Source organism: Haliotis asinina, chromosome 6, assembly GCF_037392515.1.
Source record: "Haliotis asinina isolate JCU_RB_2024 chromosome 6, JCU_Hal_asi_v2, whole genome shotgun sequence".
Classification (NCBI taxonomy): Eukaryota; Metazoa; Mollusca; class Gastropoda; order Lepetellida; family Haliotidae; genus Haliotis; species Haliotis asinina.
The window spans coordinates 4565398-4584631 of record NC_090285.1 but is presented as its reverse complement, the minus strand read 5'-3'; the positions used below and the strand labels follow the sequence as shown (position 1 = coordinate 4584631).

The following is a 19234-nucleotide window of genomic DNA, read 5'->3' as shown; positions in this document are numbered from 1 at the left end:
GGTGAACTGATGAAATCATAGTATGGGACTAGGCAGTATTCCAGCAACATCACAACTTGGGATGCCAGATAAGGGCTTCACACATTGTACTCGTGTGGTCTTTTGAACCCGGGTCTTCAGCTTGAGAAGACAAAGCTTTAACCACAAGGCTACCCCTAGGTACTATCCACCTATCTGGCCAAGTAGCTTGCCCAAACTGGGCCACATTTGTGTATTTTGTACACACCCTGCCCAAGAACCTGTAAAGATCCAGGTTAGAATTCATCTTCAGCAACCAATGCTTCGTGTAAATGGCAACTAGCAGGATCGAGTGGTCAGACTCACTGACTTGGCTGACACGTCATTGTACCCCAGTTGCATAGATTATTGCTTATGCTGTTGATCACTGGATTGTCTGGCCAGATTTGATTATTTACAGACCAGTGGAGTGAGTGAGTTTAGTTTTATGCCACACTCGGCAAAATTCCAGCTACTAGTATATGGCAGTGGTCTGTAAATAATTGAGTCTGAACCAGACAGTCCAGTGATCAACAGCATAGTGCCGAGTGTATTCTAAACACACACATATATATATGGCTGTTGTATGAAGCAATGGAATCTGGACCAGACATTCCAGTGATCAACAGCATGATCATCCATCTTCACAACTGGGATACGATAACATGTCAACCAAGTCAGCGAGCCTGACCACCTGATCCTGTCAACTCTTGCAATAAGCATGGGTTACCAAATTCTAAGCAATATCTTCTCTGTGTTAGCTGTATTTGAACCTTCAATTGTAAGTTTCATGTGGGCCCAAGGTATTTAACTCTGCACAACAACTGCACCAGATGAGACTCTTGGGACAGCCAGACCCTCCCAGCAAACACAACAGGACAAATAAAATAACATGAATGATCATAATTCAACATTTTAATAGTATTGCAGGTATGGATGAACCAGGATGTCTGAGAACATGATGAATGGCAAGAAATCAGTGAGTTAAAGCCTACAGTATATACTACTCAACTTAAGACAGGGTTATCCAATTCCACAACATGTCATACCATTTACTTGGCAGTCAGTGGTGGAAGGATTCAATAGCTCTTAACCCTTTCATGAGTTGAACAGTGCTCACCCTCACAAAGGAGATAAAGAAGAGGGAGTGAGTATGGTTTTACACCTCCTTGCAATATTCCAGCAAGCAATATCACCAGAAATGGGCCTCACACAATGTACCCATGTGGAGAGTGCATGTGGGTCTTCACATGACAAGCCGGCACTACAACCACTGGGCTACCCAAAATGCCCCAAGTTACAGAAGAAATGAATGGCATGATAATAACAAAAAGAAGACTGTTTTACATGAAAGTAAATATTTAGTTCTTCAGGCAATGTTTAATAGGTCTTTCAACATATTCAAATGATCCAATATGTAAGATGACTTGAAATGTGTTTACCCTGTGACTGAATGCTAGCATCCATATTTTAATCATAGAAAGTGAAAAATAATAAAAATAACAGTGTACAAAATGACAAAAACTGTATTTCATGCTATTCTGAAAAGTAAGTCAAGGCCAAATTAATAATACACTAACAATCTCTTCCCCTTATTGAAACATTCATCCAATTGTGAAACTCATTCAAACAAATGATCAGAGGAGGATAATGACAAGCCTTGTTAAGTGTTTGAAGCAGATGGTACATCCCATGAAAAAGTTGTACTTCCGCTAGAGACATCTAAGCCAGGGGTTCGTGGCCAAAATAAATATAATTACTAACTTCTTCATGATTTCATATGGAGATTCAAATCAACACCAGGGATTTATAAACATGATGGCTGTAATGTTAGATTAACTCCAATATCTAAAATTACTTTATAAAATGCAGTGTCACTAAGGTGACATCAGAATGAAAGTTTATGATGGTGTTAAACATACAAAAACGTAACGAATGTATCTTTCTGTAGTTGTTCAAACACACACATATTTTTAAGACTGACTGACCTTGACATGAATATTTCATAGTGCATGAAATATGCAAAAATAGTACTAAAGAAACTGCTTACTGAAAAATATTCAAGGGAAGTCTGGAAAGTCTGTGAACAAAATCCAGTGAACCATTCTTGAGATATCTTGCTGACAATTCCGGTTAACATGCTGAAATTGTCAAAGTGTCGCAGTAAACTTAAGGATTATGTGAGGGTCACCAAAACTGACTGGGCGCTGCACCTTCCCTAAATATAGCTTAGTGTTGAATATGAAAAAAATGTATTGAATGGTTCTTAAGATAGCTTAACATGCTGAAACCTTCAAAGGGTCGAAAATTATGTGAAGGTCTCTAGAATGCTCTGATCCTGTTCTGTCGAAAGATAAAGCTTAGTGCTGAATATGAAGAAAATCCAATCTCAACGTTTCTTGAGATATCTCATTTACAAGAGTAAGCATTAATAGCCCTCTGGTGGCCTTGAAATGAAAGTCAAGCAAAACCTGACTGGGGCCTCACTTATACTCTGACAAACATAGCTACCAAATATGAAAAGATTCTAGTCAGCACAATATTCCAATTCATATGGACAAATGGACAGACAGACAGAGCCTAATACTATATCAATATAATATTGTCAGAGACCTGGTGGATCACCCCAATGCCATGAAGTCCTGCCCGGCAGCTGGGCTAATCAGATTGGTTGTTCTGGGAATAAACACTGACTAAACAGAAAAATGATTTATGTATGTGAGTTTTGATGCAAAATATGTACAACGCTTCTGAAATAACAAAAGATAAAATTATATATAAGTACACTATTTGACTCCAAGTAGACAATACTTATAACTAAAAACTCCTAAACTAAATAAATAGTCTGAAAACAACTCGCCTTGAAAATAACAACAATGAAGTCACTTAATGAAATGGACTTTTCAGAAATGAGCATCTGTATACAACAAAACTTGGAGTGTACGTAAAATGATCCCATCGTTTCACGGCAATACAGGTAAAAACTATGGGAATTCAAAAATGCCACGATGCAAAAACATTTTCTGGTTTCTTTGAAGGTTTAAAAAAAACACACTGTACAACTCACTCTTGATAGAGACATATTTTTATCTTTCCATGACACAGCTGATTATCCCCATAAAAAAGGTAGTAGTAACAAGAACTCTTAGCCTAAGCCAGGAATTGTTGGACAAACCAAGCAAAAGATCTCAGGAAGAGTTCCTTGGAGTTACAAACATATTTTCAAACACTTCCATTGCAGAATCAAGATATTTGAATGCAGCACAATACTTTGGCACTCTCATTTGCATGATAAGTCCATAACATGTCTCATATTATCTAGCATGCTACGTACATCCATGCTAAAAATAACATACATGCAAAATTCCAAATAAAATCTTTCAACAATAAATGAAATTTTAAAGTGACAAATATATCCTTAAGTAGTGTTGTACAAAATAACCTTGTTGCGATCATCGAAATTCAATGTTAAGGAATAGGAATTGCGATCACCTTTGTTGCTTTGTACAACAGCACCATGGTGTGAAAGTAACTTAAAGGAACAACACATATTCTTCAGAATCTGAACTGCACTTTGAGCATGCACCTTGTGGGGCTCAGCTCATCATAAATAATCATCATCATTATTATTATTAAAACTTCTGTACACTAGAAACAGGCAACAGCCAATATCTTTCACGGATTTGTCAAACATCAAAGCCTGAAGCTGAACTGTTGGGCAATGTAGGAAACCCAGTCAATCTGCATCAAAGGATTTCATTGCAATAAACTGTACAAATGAACATGAAACAGTGAAACAAACGTTGCAGTATGTAATCAGCCATTGTATATTTCACCTATGTGACTGCTGCAGATATGTTTTATACACAACATGCTGTACAAGATATCTGCTACACAACACTGGAGGTATTGACTCTGAAATTCGGAGGTAGTGCTGCAGACTGAGGTAAGTCCTGACTGCCTGCTGATCTCACGTAAAGGAAATGGAGTAGGGAACATTATTCTAGTTATATCATGGTGTCTGCTTTATGTGAGAAGAGCATCTGAAGTCAGATTTGTTTAACCCATGAGCACAAGTATGGTGAAATCCAACCTTTAAACATAAGGAGGGCAATCCAATAATCAAACTCATGATGATCAATTCCTTGCAACCCAAGGGAGGCCACTCTTGCACAGGGCTTTGGATAATCTGCGCCCAGAACTGCAACGACCTATCAATGAATTGGTGATTTCTAAATGGTCTGCAGTATCATGAGTGGGAACAATGCAACAGAGACTCACTTGAGACTTCGATTATGCACACTCCTTGAAAACAGTGAGTTACAACCTGCTTATCAGTCGCACAACTTGTAAAATGTGCTGAATAAAAACCACTTTAAATTACAGTGAGTCTACAGCCTACCAGTAGGGCCAGACAAGAGTGATTGAGTCAGGAGGAAAGGTACTGTGAGGACATGCCTAAAACGTGATCAGGGCGTGTCTGTGATCAAACCTATCATCATAGAACAAATGTATGGAAGTGTAAAGTACCAATGGTGAGTAAAACCAAAAGGCCATTCCACCAAAGTGAGAGTGACAATGAAACAGAAGACACCATTTGGGTTGCTTGTTCCAAATACCCTTACTATGAAATATTTGTTTGCTTGTGCCCAAATTATGTCTAAAACTCTTCTGATTGGAATGTAACAAACAGAGGCATAGCTGGTCTTGCAATATACATTTACATTTCTGAATTGCAAATTATCCCCTAAAAACATTAGATCTACATCTAGCTAAGCAAAGTTTCAGAAACAAGTAGTATCGAAACTTGCACACTTTTCACCTAAAAAATACTATGAGTTCAACCCTGAATCACAGAATGAAAACTGTAAGGAATCTTCACTATGCTCTGTTTTTGCACTTTTCTTTATGGAGGAAGGCCTCCAAGAAGGCTTGCTGACTTGGTTGACACATGCCATCAGTTCCCAATAGCGCAGATCGATGGTCATGTTGTTGATCACTGGATTGTCTGGTCCACACTCGATTATTTACAGACCGCCGCCATATAGTTGGAACCTTGGTGAGTACGGCGTAAAACTAAACTCACACAATATCAGAAACCACTCAAAAGTTGAACGGAAGTGATGAACATGGGTACAAAATATGAAAAGAATCTAGTCAGTGGTTCTTAAGATATTCCAATTTGTACGTACAGACAGAGCCTAATACTTTATGCCCAACTTGGCCTTAAACGCTAATTTTTAATCTTAATTTCATACATCTTATCCTAACATGAAATGTGATAAATTATGCATCAAGAATTATGCTTTCATGTAAAAGTCATAGTTGAAAGTGAGCAGAGCTGTGAAACCTCAAGCTTCAGGTGCAGTCATTTTACTTAATAAATATATACTTGCTGAAGTTAGCTACTTCAGAACAACACACCAGGGCCCAGTTCCACAAAATGATGGTAAGATGAATCTAACTCCCATACTTTAACATAGACTTTCGACTGTCGTAGCGCTAGAATCACCTTGAGGTATGGAATCCAGCACTATATTGCTGCTCAATATTTGTGATTACCTGAGAACTAGCAATTTATAAATCAGGGTGGCATAATTCCTGCCCTGATATTAGACTCCTGTGGACAACAACAAATACATGACTGGGGACCTAGAAATATAGATTCAGACTTCACAACCATGCAAATTCATGTATGACAAGTTTTGTTCTACTTGTGACCTGACCAGCACCTCTTGACTATGACACTGTCCAGGAGTAGCATATATCTCCAGCCGATACCTTCAGTAACACCATCGTGGGATAGTACGTACCTCTCAGTAATAACATATCTAACACTGTGACCTCTGTAACACTGTCCAGGAATAGCATATATCTCCAGCCGATACCTTCAGTAACACCATCGTGGGATAGTACGTACCTCTCAGTAATAACATATCTAACACTGTGACCTCTGTAACACTGTCCAGGAATAGCATATATCTCCAGCCGATACCTTCAGTAACACCATCGTGGGATAGTACGTACCTCTCAGTAATAACATATCTAACACTGTGACCTCTGTAACACTTTCCGGGAATAGCACATATAGGCAGCTGATAATAGTTATATGTTCAGTAACATTGTCATGGAACAACAAGTACTTCCAGGTGATAACATCTGTAATACTGTCTGAGTAACACTGACCAGGAATACCTTATACCTCCAGATAATATGTTCAGTAACACTGTCTTGAAATAACATTTCCCTCCAAGTGATAAGATCTGTAGCACTGTACAGGAAAAGCTTATACCTCTAGATGAGACATTCAGTAACGCTGACAAGGATTAACATGTACATGTACTTCTGAATCGTAAGTTCTGTAACACTGAGTTCCGTAATATTGCTCCGGAACAGCATATAGGTGAAAAGTACTATAGTAATTGCATTTGAGTCAAGGAAATACAAAACTTTTAATGGAGTAACTTCACCAATTAACAGTCATAAATAAACACAGTAAACAAAGTTAAGCAGCCCCAAATTTAAAGTTGTTGCCTTTATGAATTCTAAGATCATGTCATTCCATCTGAAGGATAGACAAAATATGGTATTCTGGCTATGAACTGGAGTGTTTTTGTTACAGAATGCCTTTCACAGATGAAGCTTCGGTCAAGTGAGTCATGCCACCCATGCTTTCTGCAAAATGCAGTTTCACCTATCGACTTTCCGCTGCTATCTGAACAGCTTTTTTTAACTTCATTGTCTGTTTAATACAACATGTCAAGAACGATGGCATGAAGGAGACCGTCAGAGACCACAAGAGGTCAAATTATTGGGCAGCATTCAGTGGGTCTGTCTTACAAAGAAATTTAGAGGAGGACTGGTTACCGCTATATGGTAACCAGTCACTCTGTGCGAAAGCATGACCAAACAAATCATGTTAACGATTGTCCCTGTTCCATCAGGCTCCGAGCTACCACACAGCAAGAAGACAGGAACCTATTCAGTCATCAATAACATCAGCCGTTCGTGTCTTCTTAACTTTGATCGTAGCCAGTGTGTTAAGAATGGGCTTAAGAAGTTTGTAGGGCTACAAACATTTCGAGAATAGCAAAATAGCTGTAATCCTCCATGCTATCTTTATCACAATGTGTCTTTGAATTTCCCCCATCAAAAATAATCAAGGGGATGCATAACTTTTTTTACTGTGTATACTTGCCACAGGCAACGAGTCAGTCACAGCCAAGGCTACCACTTAGTTACAGCCAAAGGATACTAAGCAGTTACAGTCACAGGATACACCCACAAGATACTACTCAGTCACAGCCACAGGCTACTACTCCATCACAGGTTACTATTCAGTCAACAACAGGCTACTACTGTCACAGGCTACTGCTCAGTCAGGCACAGGCTACTACTCAGTTACAGTCGCAGGCTACTAGTCAAACAGCAACAGGTTACTACTCAGTCACAGCCACAGGTTACTAATCAGCATAGTCAGTCACAGGCTACTACTCAGTAACAGCCACAGGCTACTTCTCAGTCAGTCATAGGCTACTACTCAACAGTCAGTCACAGGCTACTACTCAGTAACAGCCACAGGCTACTTCTCAGTCAGCCACAGGCTACTACTCAGTCAGCCACAAGCTACTACTCAGTAACAGTCACAGGCTACTACTCGGTCACAGCCAAAGGCTACTACTCAGTCACAGCCACAGATTCCTAGTGTCACAGCCACAGGCTACAACAAACTAACAGTCACAGGCTAGAGCCCAGTCAGGGGATGGAACAGAATCAACTCATTCCAGGAGAGAAGTACATTAATCATACATAATCATTTACAATAAATCAATTTATTTCTCTGAAGTATGAAATCTGTGATGGCTGACCAGTCCATTCAGAACTTATTAATCGCAGCAATTCAGTTCTGGGATAAAGAATAATGAATCATTAGAACATAGTTTATTTCCAATGAATAGGAATAGCTGGTCCCCGTGCTGAAGATTAAGCTGGCTGAAAAGTTTGCTATGAAAATATAAAACATATTTCTCTGCACATAAATTTAGCAGACACTTGTCACAAACAGGAAGTCATTCCATGGCTTTTATTTGTCCAAAACAACTCTTCAATTCTTTGACTGTTCACTGTCCGTCACATCAAGTTCATAAAGTTCCTTTGCAAAAATATAACAATATGACCCATATAAGATACAAGGAAGAAGCAGAGATCCACCATCACGTGGCTGATGCTCCATTCAACAAACATTCATCTGAGTTCACCCTGATCATCTCCTCCACAATGTAACGAATGTCTTTGGCATCCCCCAATTCCACATCGGGCACAATAATCCTTAGAAGCCTGTGCACATTGTCCTGTAAAGCCTTCAGCTCTTCCATAGCTTGTGTCACCTCCGTACATTTAGCAGAATACATCTTTTTCAGTTCCTCATATCTCTGCTTTGTTTCAGATTCACACAATCCATCCTTGTCCTTTTCTTTTCGAGGTGCAATCTGTTTTTCTTTTAATTTTGAACACTGATTTCCACTTGCTGCATTTTTCCTCTGTTTCTTTGAATCACTGTTGGCTTTCCTCATCATATCAATCTCTTTGTCCAACTCTTCAAGACTAGGTTTTACATCCTTGCTTTTGTCCTTGACCTCATCAGTCTCCATGCCATCACTGTTCTGCCGCAGCTGTTCATCCAGTTCGTCCTTGTCTGGTTTAATGTCCTCAGTCCGGAACAACTTGCTAGCTGTTGGTGATGAAGGCATATCATCGTCCTCCAGTGTAAGATCAATGAGGTCGGTCACAGGTTTCCGCTTTCCAGCATTGCAATGTTTTTGCTGAAGACTTGCATCATCATCATTCTCCACAATGTTGATCACCTCTCCATCCTCTGTCTTGAAATACATGTTCTGGTTCTGGTTTTGGTTCCTGTTGCCGCTGAAAGTGACACAAAAATTTTATACACTGCTGAATAACCACTGTAAGCAATTTTCACTGCATAAAAAGCATTGGTTGAATCATACCCTCAGAGAATATCCAGCACATTTACTTCCTTAATTCCAAAAGATATACATGGCCATACATGGCTACATAAAATAGAGTAGCCCGCAGCAACTGAAAAATTTACATATACTTGAATCTCACTATAGTGACATAGTTACCATGGTAACTGACCTTGTAGATGACACAGGAGAATTACCAGCCAGATTTTCTGCTCTCTCCAGAAGAGTCTACAAAGAAACAACTACATCATAACATGTAATCACAACAGACCTATAACGCATACTTTTACAGGCAGTGTCCATAATGAATACAAGGCTGTCCAAAGGTTCTTGTGGTTGTTTGTTGTTGTTTTAACACCACACTCAGCAATATTTCAGTTATATGGTGACAGACAACAACTGAGGCCGGATGAGACAATGCAGTAATAATGGCACATGCATCAATCTAAGCAATTCTAGCACTGAATACTAGTTCCATCTGAGTGAGTGAGAGAGTAAGTGTGAGTGAGGACAAACCTACGCCGAATGTTATTTTGAACACATAATCATGAGATACCACTGGAAAGGTAACAGTGTCAATATGAAGGTGTATGAAGGAAAGCACATATCTGAAGATACTGACATTGTTCTGCATGTTGACAACACGGAGGTTCTCGGCAGCCTTCAGCAGCTCGCCCTTCTGCAGCTCCTGTTGTTTCTTCTGCTCTTGGAGCTGTAGGATCAGCCTCTTCTGCAGCGCCTCACGCTTCTTCGACTCAATCAGAGCCTTCTCCAGGTTTACCACATCCTTCCGCATCTGATTCTTGGAACTTGACACCTGAAACAGATTGAAAACACGTGGCATGTAGAATTCTGGGGCAAGGACAGTGTTAAACTTTACTTCAAGATCACATACACTGTACTCGTATATATTTTCATGGAAAGTTAAAAAAAACAACCTGTTAGCGAAGATGTTTTTCTTGCGCATTTCAAGCACCTGAGTGACAACAAAGTTTTAACAAGTGATAGACATGCAATGATCAAGACTAGCTGTCTTAACTGAATCATGTTTACTAAAACAATCAGAGAGAGAGTGGTGGGATTATACTTGACAAAACCTGTCCCATTTGTGAGATTAAGTGGCAAGTAATTAAGGTAGAGTGTTACGCTAAAGATCACCACCTATATATATATTATGGAACTCAGTGCACGTACTAGGTTATGACCTGTGACAAAAATGCTTATTGCATATATTTTGGCATTAAACATTGTGTCCGAGTGCTAAGTTCGAGGTGACGAAAGTTGAGATGTTCTTGAATTGCATTACATGATCGCACAAAAAGACGGAAATAATTAGCTGTAATGTACATTTGACAACTCTGCATGTGTCTGAGAATTGATTTTCTTTTTCAATACATTGCAATAAATTGTGTATAATTCTATTTCTATCGCTAATGTATGGTCATCTGAAATGTCAGAAGTGTTTTAAGACATTGTGAAGACTTAATAAATGAATCATGTGTTAGGTAGGTTCTGGTCGGCAGTGATGAATGGGTTAGTCATTCCCTACCGTTGATTATTTTTACTACTGTCTCCAATAGAGAATTGCTATACGATACATTATAGCCTCACGCCTAAAGGCCCCTCGTCTCGGCAGAGGCTAAGCAAGGCCTCCAGCCAATGACAATAATCTCTAGGGGTTGTTCCTAATAATAGACACAGAATTCCATATGCACTATCGCATATGACGCAAATTGAATATACAGGGCAGTTTCCTTAAATCTTAACAGTTGCTATTTGGAGTAAATAATTTAACCACGTGAATTTACTGCCGGTTTCCTGGATTTGTTTGTTAAAAATATACTGGTCCATTGACCTTTTCACCTGTAAAATACCGGCATATGCCCGTATATGTAAACACTGCTATAATTTGTCATGACTTGAATATTAAAAATTAACATCTTCTACTTATCCTGACTCATGCTTATTTGCTTATCTCCTCCCTCTGTGCAAAGAAGGTGGAACACTTGAAATCCCCTGAAGTTCCCTTTTCTGAAGTATCTGTACAATCACCCACAGAAAGCCTCCCCGTTTCCCGCCACATCAGTCACATGACCAGCCCTGTTTGTCACTCTCTCCTTAATTCTATAAGCCAGACAGAACTGCAGAGAATCCAACATGTCTGAGTTGGGTAGTAGGGACAGCTTGACATCATGAGTCAGTTTAAGTATATTGATATTTTATTCAGAAAACAACATATTGTTCCTTAACCTAACTCAAGCTTATTTGTTTATAGAATCCAACAGGCCTTGTATCAAACCATGATAGATTCTGTTGGCTGGCATACAAGTACATCCAGTACTTCCACCCCTTTGGAAACTTTAATGGTGATAATTCGGTGCAGTTCTTCCAACATTCATTCATGAAACGGTGGGGGAAATCACATCCAGTCAAACTTTTCTTGGGAAGCGATTGCTGACTGAAACGTGATGATATATAGATCAGCTGGCATCTTGCTAGTGTCTCATGCAACTGTATGTCAAGATTCCTATCAAGACAAGTTGCGACCCTTCACATATACAAGTATCTTCATTACAAGCTAGCTAGCTAGCTATACTCTTTCTTCATGATGTCCTCATCACAGAGTTGCTACCCTTCTTCATGTACAAGTAACTCCTTTACAAGTACAGGGTCATCATCACTCTTGATAAAAAAGAAGTGAGTGAAACTCAGCACCTTTGTGGAACCGTTAGTTGTTGTGACAAGTGGCCCAAATTGGTGAATGCCAGTGACGTTCTCCATAGGTAGTGATTGGCAAATATTGTATTTGATTTACCCATCGACCCTATTCAAGTTCATCAACGAGGCCTCTCAAGATGTCCTGACAAGTAAGTTGACAAGTGCGTTGATGTTACCCCAACTTCAGGAGAAATTCAAACAAGCGTTCATGCCAGTCGCAAAGTACCTATGAACGCGATCGAATAACTGAGGACAGAGCTAAGGATGAAAACGGACGAACTGGAGCAACACAGTCGTAGAAATTCCCCCAGGATCAGCGGGTTGGTTCTCAGTGGACAAGAGATGGACGTGTATATATTCTCGAACAGACCGAAGGACGTACCCGTGTGATTCACGAGTCAGAACTCGATCAGTACATGAAGTAACCGTGTTCTAGTTTTGTTCTTGTGATGTGTGCTATTCAAAGATGTTCGTGGATTGTAAATATGTCAAATATAAGTAAATTTGAAATCCAAATTTAGTCGATATAAATTTTGTTATCTTATTTTCTGTGTGTACATTTCATTGTATATAGCCTTACCTTTTCTGTTTCCAACTTTCTCATTATCTGTACCAAATCTGTTATTTCTCCTCAGTATTCTTACTCCATCATAGTATCTAAGCACAGTTTCAGATCTGCATTGCCCTTCATGCGTATGTCACACTTATACATGTATGTATCCCCTATTGATGACACCTGGTCCACCAGTCACACTGTGGCCACAGTCTATGTATCAGTCTATTGAAACAATGGGTAATAATGTAATGCAACATCGTCTGGCGATTGGTGTCTTTAATTGTGCGCACATGTTCCTGTGAAGGATGAAGATCTGTGTCCAACGGTGAAGACGACCATTATCACAAGTCATAGTGTCCTGACGAAGTAGGAAGTAACAAATGCTGAATATTTGAATGCAGTTGCCGTGTTGGTTGTAGAGTTGAAGGACAGGATGCCTTGATGCTAATACTTTGTCGCAGTATAGGAAATCATAGATAAGTTGTCTGGTACTATAGATATCAGCACAATTGAAGGGAAGGTCAAGATGTCAAGTCATCGTAGATCATCTTGCAGGAGAGCTGCATAAGACTCCATCAATGGTCTTCAAGTTTGCATGCATCCCAGGAGTGATCATCATTCCATTAATGCCTCCAGGGGGGCCTGCGTGTGGGGACCGTCTGTGATGACTTGGGGATACAATCCTTGTTGAGTCGATGAAGAGTGCATCCTCTTAACTGCGTAAAGATGATACAGCTGATGGTGAATAATACAGCTGATGGTGAATAATACAGCTGATAGTGAATAATACAGCTGATGGTGAATAATACAGCTGATGGTGAATAATACAGCTGATATTGAAGACCTTCGTGAATGGGAGTTTTCACACAGTGCATCTAAACTGTGTTGAGATGATACAGCTGATGGCCGTATGCATCTTCTATATCCGATGGACCTGTTACAGCTGTGGAATCGTCACACAAGGTGACTGTAACAGTTGTTGATGACTGACGATGTCCAAATGTTGCGTTGGGTTTCTCCCATATTGCCTCTCACGGAAGCTAATCAGGAGTTCACAGGTGACTTTTTTGCATAAGTTAATTTTTGTAATTACTATCGCTATCATTGTATCAGAATTCCCTCCTCCCTAGCCTTTGGTCTTTGGGAGTCTGAGTTTATGCATATATGTACCCCAAGAACGATCTCTAAGAAAAAGAATTAGACAAACCTGTAGAGGTTTCCAATTCTTTGAAGAGAATCGTCCTTGGAGTACATATATGCATTTTCTGCTGCCGGAAAATGTCACGTGACAGTTGTATCAATGTTTTAATAAAATATTGTACAATAAAGAAAAAGTCTTGTTTGTTCATTATACGGCCCCTCACCACATGGAGTCACCCCTTTGCCACGCATGCGCAGGTAACCAGGCAAGCATCCAAGCCCGTATCATCATTCCTTCTGCTGAATAAATCAGTGAACAGAATTGCAGGGAGGTGGGTGGCCCAACCCCAAGGACTGTTCTTTTCAAAGAATTGGAAACCTCTACAGGTTTGTCTAATTCTTTTTCATAGAGATCGTCCTTGGGGTACATATATGCATAAACTCAGACTCCCAAAGACCAAAGGCTAGGGAGGAGGGAATTCTGGTACAATACGTAATTATAGCGATAGTAATTACGAAAATTAACTTATGCAAAAAAGTCACCTGTGAACTCCTGATTAGCTTCCGTGAGAGGCAATATGGGAGAGAACCAACCTCAGAGCTAAGCATGATATAAATAGCACTGTAAAAAGTGCAAAAGATCTCAGTCGTGGGATACGTCAACAGTGGAGACATGCACTTATACGCAGTAACCAGCAGCGTCAACTGACAATCAACCAAGACTCACTCGGCCACGGTGGCATGACACTGTCCACTGGAATGAACAGTACGGCCAGAGTGCACTCTCTCATGTGAGTGCGTATCAAGCTGGTAATGCTTGAATCCGGCGATCCATGTCTATCGGCTATTTCCATTCAGCTGTTAACATGGACCCCCTTGGAGAGATTCCCGACATCGGTCCACCACTGAAAGTGAGGAGACAACCACCCGGGAACTGTGAGACACTTCTCCAGGTCCTCTGAGAGGGCCCACAGACTCGCCAAAGCTTGCTGTATGGGGCGCATCCGCAACCGCGCCCGCCATACTACAGAGACGGTCTCCGCCTTGTGACCCAAGAGACGAAGCCAAGTTCGTGCAGGTGCCCGCGGCTGCGAGAGGAAGGAAGACACAATCTCCCGTACTCTCCTGACCCAGTCGGGTGACAAAGACCCTGATGTGTTGTGAGCCTCGCCCTCAGAAAGACCAAGTCCTGGGTGGGTACCAGGTCGGACTTCTTGAGGTTGAGCCGATCTAGAGTATCTATCACTGCGTAAGTAGAATCTATACTCGCTGGTTGAGATAGCGAACTGAGCAACCAGTCGTCCAGGTAAGGGTGACAACGCCTTCCTTGCGAGCTGGCTAGAGTAGCCAGCACTATCATGAGTTTGGTGAACACCTTTGGGGCTGCGGAGATGCCGAGCGAAGTGTCTCCATCTGGAAGGATTGAACTTCTATCAACCAGTTCAACTCCTTGAGGTTGAAAATAGGACGGAACCCACCATCCTTCTTTGGAACGAGGAAGCATGTGGAGTAAAATCCTGCCTGTTCCCTCGCCGTGGTTACATGATCTATTGCGGATTTTTTGCACAACTACTCTTCTTACTCCTGAAAAGTGGCTGAAGCGAGCCGGCAAACTCAGACGTAGGCTGCGTCACAGAAGAAGAACTCACTACAGGAGCGTGGGGGCAAGAAACCCGCGGCTGCTCCAGCCCGTCATTAAAACGGCTCATTACGATCTTTAATTACTTTCAATTGACCTTTTTGACAACTGTGCACAATTCTCAGCCGCAAACAAAATTTCAACCAGTCAGAGTGACGTGTCTCCGTGACGTAATAGTAGGTATAGCTATGAGGGTCTATGCAGAATTCATCTACATTTCAGGGCTTAAACTATTTCATTTACAGGTTCGTGCAAACCTGAATCACAACAGCTGTTGTGAAAAATGAAAGCTCTATGTTCTCACAATCTACTATCATTTAGTTTTGTCTCCTGCTTTGCGTAGTTTCCAAGTTACAACCCTTGTTTTCATAGACGATTCTGTCAAAATCATGTGGTGTCGCTGGGTTGTAATCCATGTTAGGTGTTATAAACCTACACATTATTTGTCATCTTTCACTTGATGCTCAGTAAATGAATTTATTACAGGTATAATTAGAGGTGACGCCACTTAGATTACCCCAAAAGGGTCTCCATTTGGAATTTCTTGTGTCTGGATCGATCAAAGGATTAACCGATAACACACTGATTGATTAATTACTTCTATGCGGATTTGAATGGGGGATTTGTCAAAAGTAGTGATTATGTATGTACATTTACTAATCTATACTGAACACACTCTGTCGTGTCTGTGTCTATGTAAAAACAACACCCTTCTTTCAAAGGATTAACCGCCAATGCATTGACTGATTGCTCATTATTGGCTACCTAAATTACTTTTTTAAAACCTGCTGCATGGCATTTCGATAGATCTCCTCATAGGTCCGGTATGCCTGCCGCAGAGGGGCACCCGACTGGGCAAAAGGCGGAACTAAACGCTGTTGTTTGGCAGCCAGAGCTGCACCCGAGGAAGCCAAGCCTCCCCCGAGGGCGACTGAAGTAAACACACACTCATCCACAAGCGGTACCTGGAAAAGACAATTCTCACCCAGCTGGTAGCGCCAAACCAGCTCTGGTAAATCAAAGCACTGGCAGGTACCAGCAAGGAGGGGATCCATCACATCCCGCAGCCAGGAAGGGAGAATGCAGAGCTGTGTCTGCGTGGGTTGCCTAGGGGCAAACGCCACGTCCGGCAGGCAGAACTCAGCCGAGACCAGACGGCTAGTCAGGACTGCTGCCTGGCGAATAGCCTGTGCGATATGTTGACGCACCTCTTCAAGGCTGAGGAAAAGTGGAAAGCTCCCTCGGACTTCTAAACCTCCCCAACGTCCATAGCCTTGATCTCCGATCCCAAGGCCGAGCCGGAATCCTCTCTAAAGGAGGATCCACACCCAGACCCAGTGGATGATTGAACGAACCACAGCGGGGAAGGAAGAGCCGAAGGCACCTTCCACCCAAGTCACCGAAATACCATCCAAACCCTGGTCCCGAGATGCAAGAAGAAGTTCAGATGAAACCGAGTCCTCCACTCTCATGGGGAGGGGTGGGGCAGAGACCGGAAACCCCGGAATCCTCAATTTACCCTGCGCCAAGACCCAGAGAGGGACTAGGGGCGAACCCTCCCTCTCCGGGGTAGCCGAGGCGTCCGGACCTGAAGCCAAAGGCTCCGGATCGACAGACATCTCCAGGCTAGCTGAGCGAGCAGAGCCCGGCGATCCGCCCCACAGACATTTGTCATGCTTGTCTTGTGGAGGGATGTTTGTACCACAAGTGGAACACATCGTAAAAGCCTGAAAGCCAATATGCCAAGCATAAGCTGACCGCCAAAACAGCAGCACATAATTAACACATTAAAAACATTGAAAACTACATGGATACCCACGACATGAACTAATTGGTACTAAACGCAATATTTCAACACGCAAGGGCGTCAACTTCCCGCCATGGGGAAGCAACACGTGCGCAACCCACAGGAAAGCCTGCGCAACACAAAAGTCACAGACAAACAATTCAACTCCAGGTTTAAATAAACGTTCTGTTTTCCTATTAACGAACGAATAAACCATACATACAGTCGAGGAAGACTCAGACATCTACACAGTACACATAGAGTTGAATGTAGTTTTAACTTTCTTTCCAACACACACATCTTTAACAGCACGGTGACAGCAGAAGGAATGATGATACGGGCTTGGATGCTTACCTGGTTGTCTGCGCACGCGCGGCAGAGGGGTGACTCCATGTGGTGAGGGGCCATATCATGAGCAAAAGAGACTTTTTCTTTATTGTACAATATTTTATTAGAATATTGATACAACTGTCACCTGACATTTTCCGGCAGCAGAAAATGTACCCCAAAGACGATCTCTATGAAAAAGAATTGAAGTCACATCGGCAATACTGCAGCCATAAAGAGACTAAAACTAGTTTAGAATTCACCATAAAAGTTATGAGTTGGGGATGTGTAACATGATCAAGATCAAGAAAATGTAGTTTGTTTGCAACCCACAGACATAAAAACTTGTCATGTGTATAAGTGTCACAACTGCCTAATTACATAATCTGGTAGAGACTGGACTCGGGTGCACGAGTCATAAATCAATTTATCTTGTTTAGTATAGGTTAGATCACGAGGACCTGGCGTCTAATCGTTGAAGTTGTTAGTTAGATCTACTAACTAACAACTTCAACGATTAGACGCCAAGGTCCAAGTGGTCTAACCGACTTAAACCATGACACTTAATTAAATGTGTACATGTACATTAAACGTTATCAAAACAATGATAAATTCAATGTTTTGCTGCGCTCTCACGTTTTATTTTCACCCATCAGGTCCTTGAAAATTTCGCGTTGCACGTGCTTTCACATGTCACTTACAGCATGTGCCATCTGATATATCTGAACACGATAGGGGCTGTTTGACAACGTAATGTGGCCCGGAATGCGCAGAGTAATTGTAGCAATTGATATGTTATTCTCAGTTAGTGGCGAATGGTTGAATTTTTGTTTGCCCCGAACGGGAGGTATTCGTGAATAATTTTCCCGCATGCGCAAACATTCATCAAGATACATGCTTTCACATTCACCGCCATTGCCAGTGTCAGTCACAAATGTGTTCAGAATGTCTGAAGAAGATTTTCCGTGCTCATAAAGGTATTTGAGCTCAAGTGTTTATGCAGTTTCTGCGACAAATTATGCTACTCTGTACAGTGATATTAGCGACAACGACAACGTTGGTGAGAATTTGCAGACTGCTGATAAACATCGTGACATGCCGTCAAGTGAGGATGATGCCATGTATGTAGCTTCCCAACAGATTGAGAGTGAGTTGTTTAAGACACAGACAAGTGAATCTCTTATCATGTCTTCGAGCGATGATGATATGATATATGCACTTTCACAAGAGATGGAAAGGCAATATGCGAGGAAATTTACAAATAAACATTTCAGTGAAACTTTATCTGATCGGGAAGTTACGGAAATGAGCAAGAAGACTGTGCCAAAGAAAACACAGAAGTCTATAGAATGGGCATGTCGTCTGTTTGAATCTTGGCGAATTTCGAGGAATGGAAGGATACTAAATGGAGATACATCAGGGCATCAACTTAGTTTGATTCTGCATGATCTAAAGGATCTTAATGATGACGAACTTAATTCTTGTCTGTGTAGATTTATTATAGAAGTGAGAAAGGAGAGCGGCGAAAACTATCCCCCCCCAAACTTTACGACAGTTGGTGTTGCTTATTCAAATGAAGTTGGTGAATTTGGGAAGAAATGGGCAGTTCTTATCTGACCCGGTTTACACAGAACTGAAAAACACACTGGAAAACGTCATGAAAGTGAGGGCAAGCGATGGCCTTGGAATGCATCCAAGACAGGCAGATGTCATCACTGTGAATCAGGAGCAAGTACTGTGGGAGAAAGGTATTCTTGGCGATTCATCTCCTCAGACACTGCTTGATACTATGTTATATTTGATTGGCCTCAACTTTGCTTTACGCAGTGTCGTTGAACACAGAACTTTGACAGTTGAACAACTTGAAATTGGAGAAAATGACCAGGGTGAATTCATACGCTACCATGAAAAGGTCAGTAAACGTGATCAGCGTGGTTTGAAGGACTACCATGTTGCACCCAAAAGTGTTACTGCGTATGCTAGTGATGTATCTCATAGGTTCATCGTCCAACTGTACCGGAAGTACCTTGGTCTTCGCCCTACTGATGCTCCTACAGTTTTATACTTACGTCCACTAAGTAAAC

General features: G+C 41.3%; 1 protein-coding gene across 1 annotated transcript in view; it reads right to left on the bottom strand.

Moving 5' to 3' along the window:
* Positions 1-6740: 6740 nt before the first annotated feature.
* LOC137286550 (MORC family CW-type zinc finger protein 3-like) overlaps positions 6741-19234 on the bottom strand; it is a 34301-nt gene continuing 21807 nt past the window's right edge. The window contains exons 15-17 of the mRNA XM_067818474.1: positions 9607-9801; positions 9157-9212; positions 6741-8919 (exon numbers count right to left, since the gene is read on the bottom strand). Coding sequence (XP_067674575.1) covers positions 8211-8919; positions 9157-9212; positions 9607-9801 — 960 coding nt within the window. The 3' untranslated portion in view covers positions 6741-8210. The remainder of the gene's footprint in view (positions 8920-9156; positions 9213-9606; positions 9802-19234) is intronic.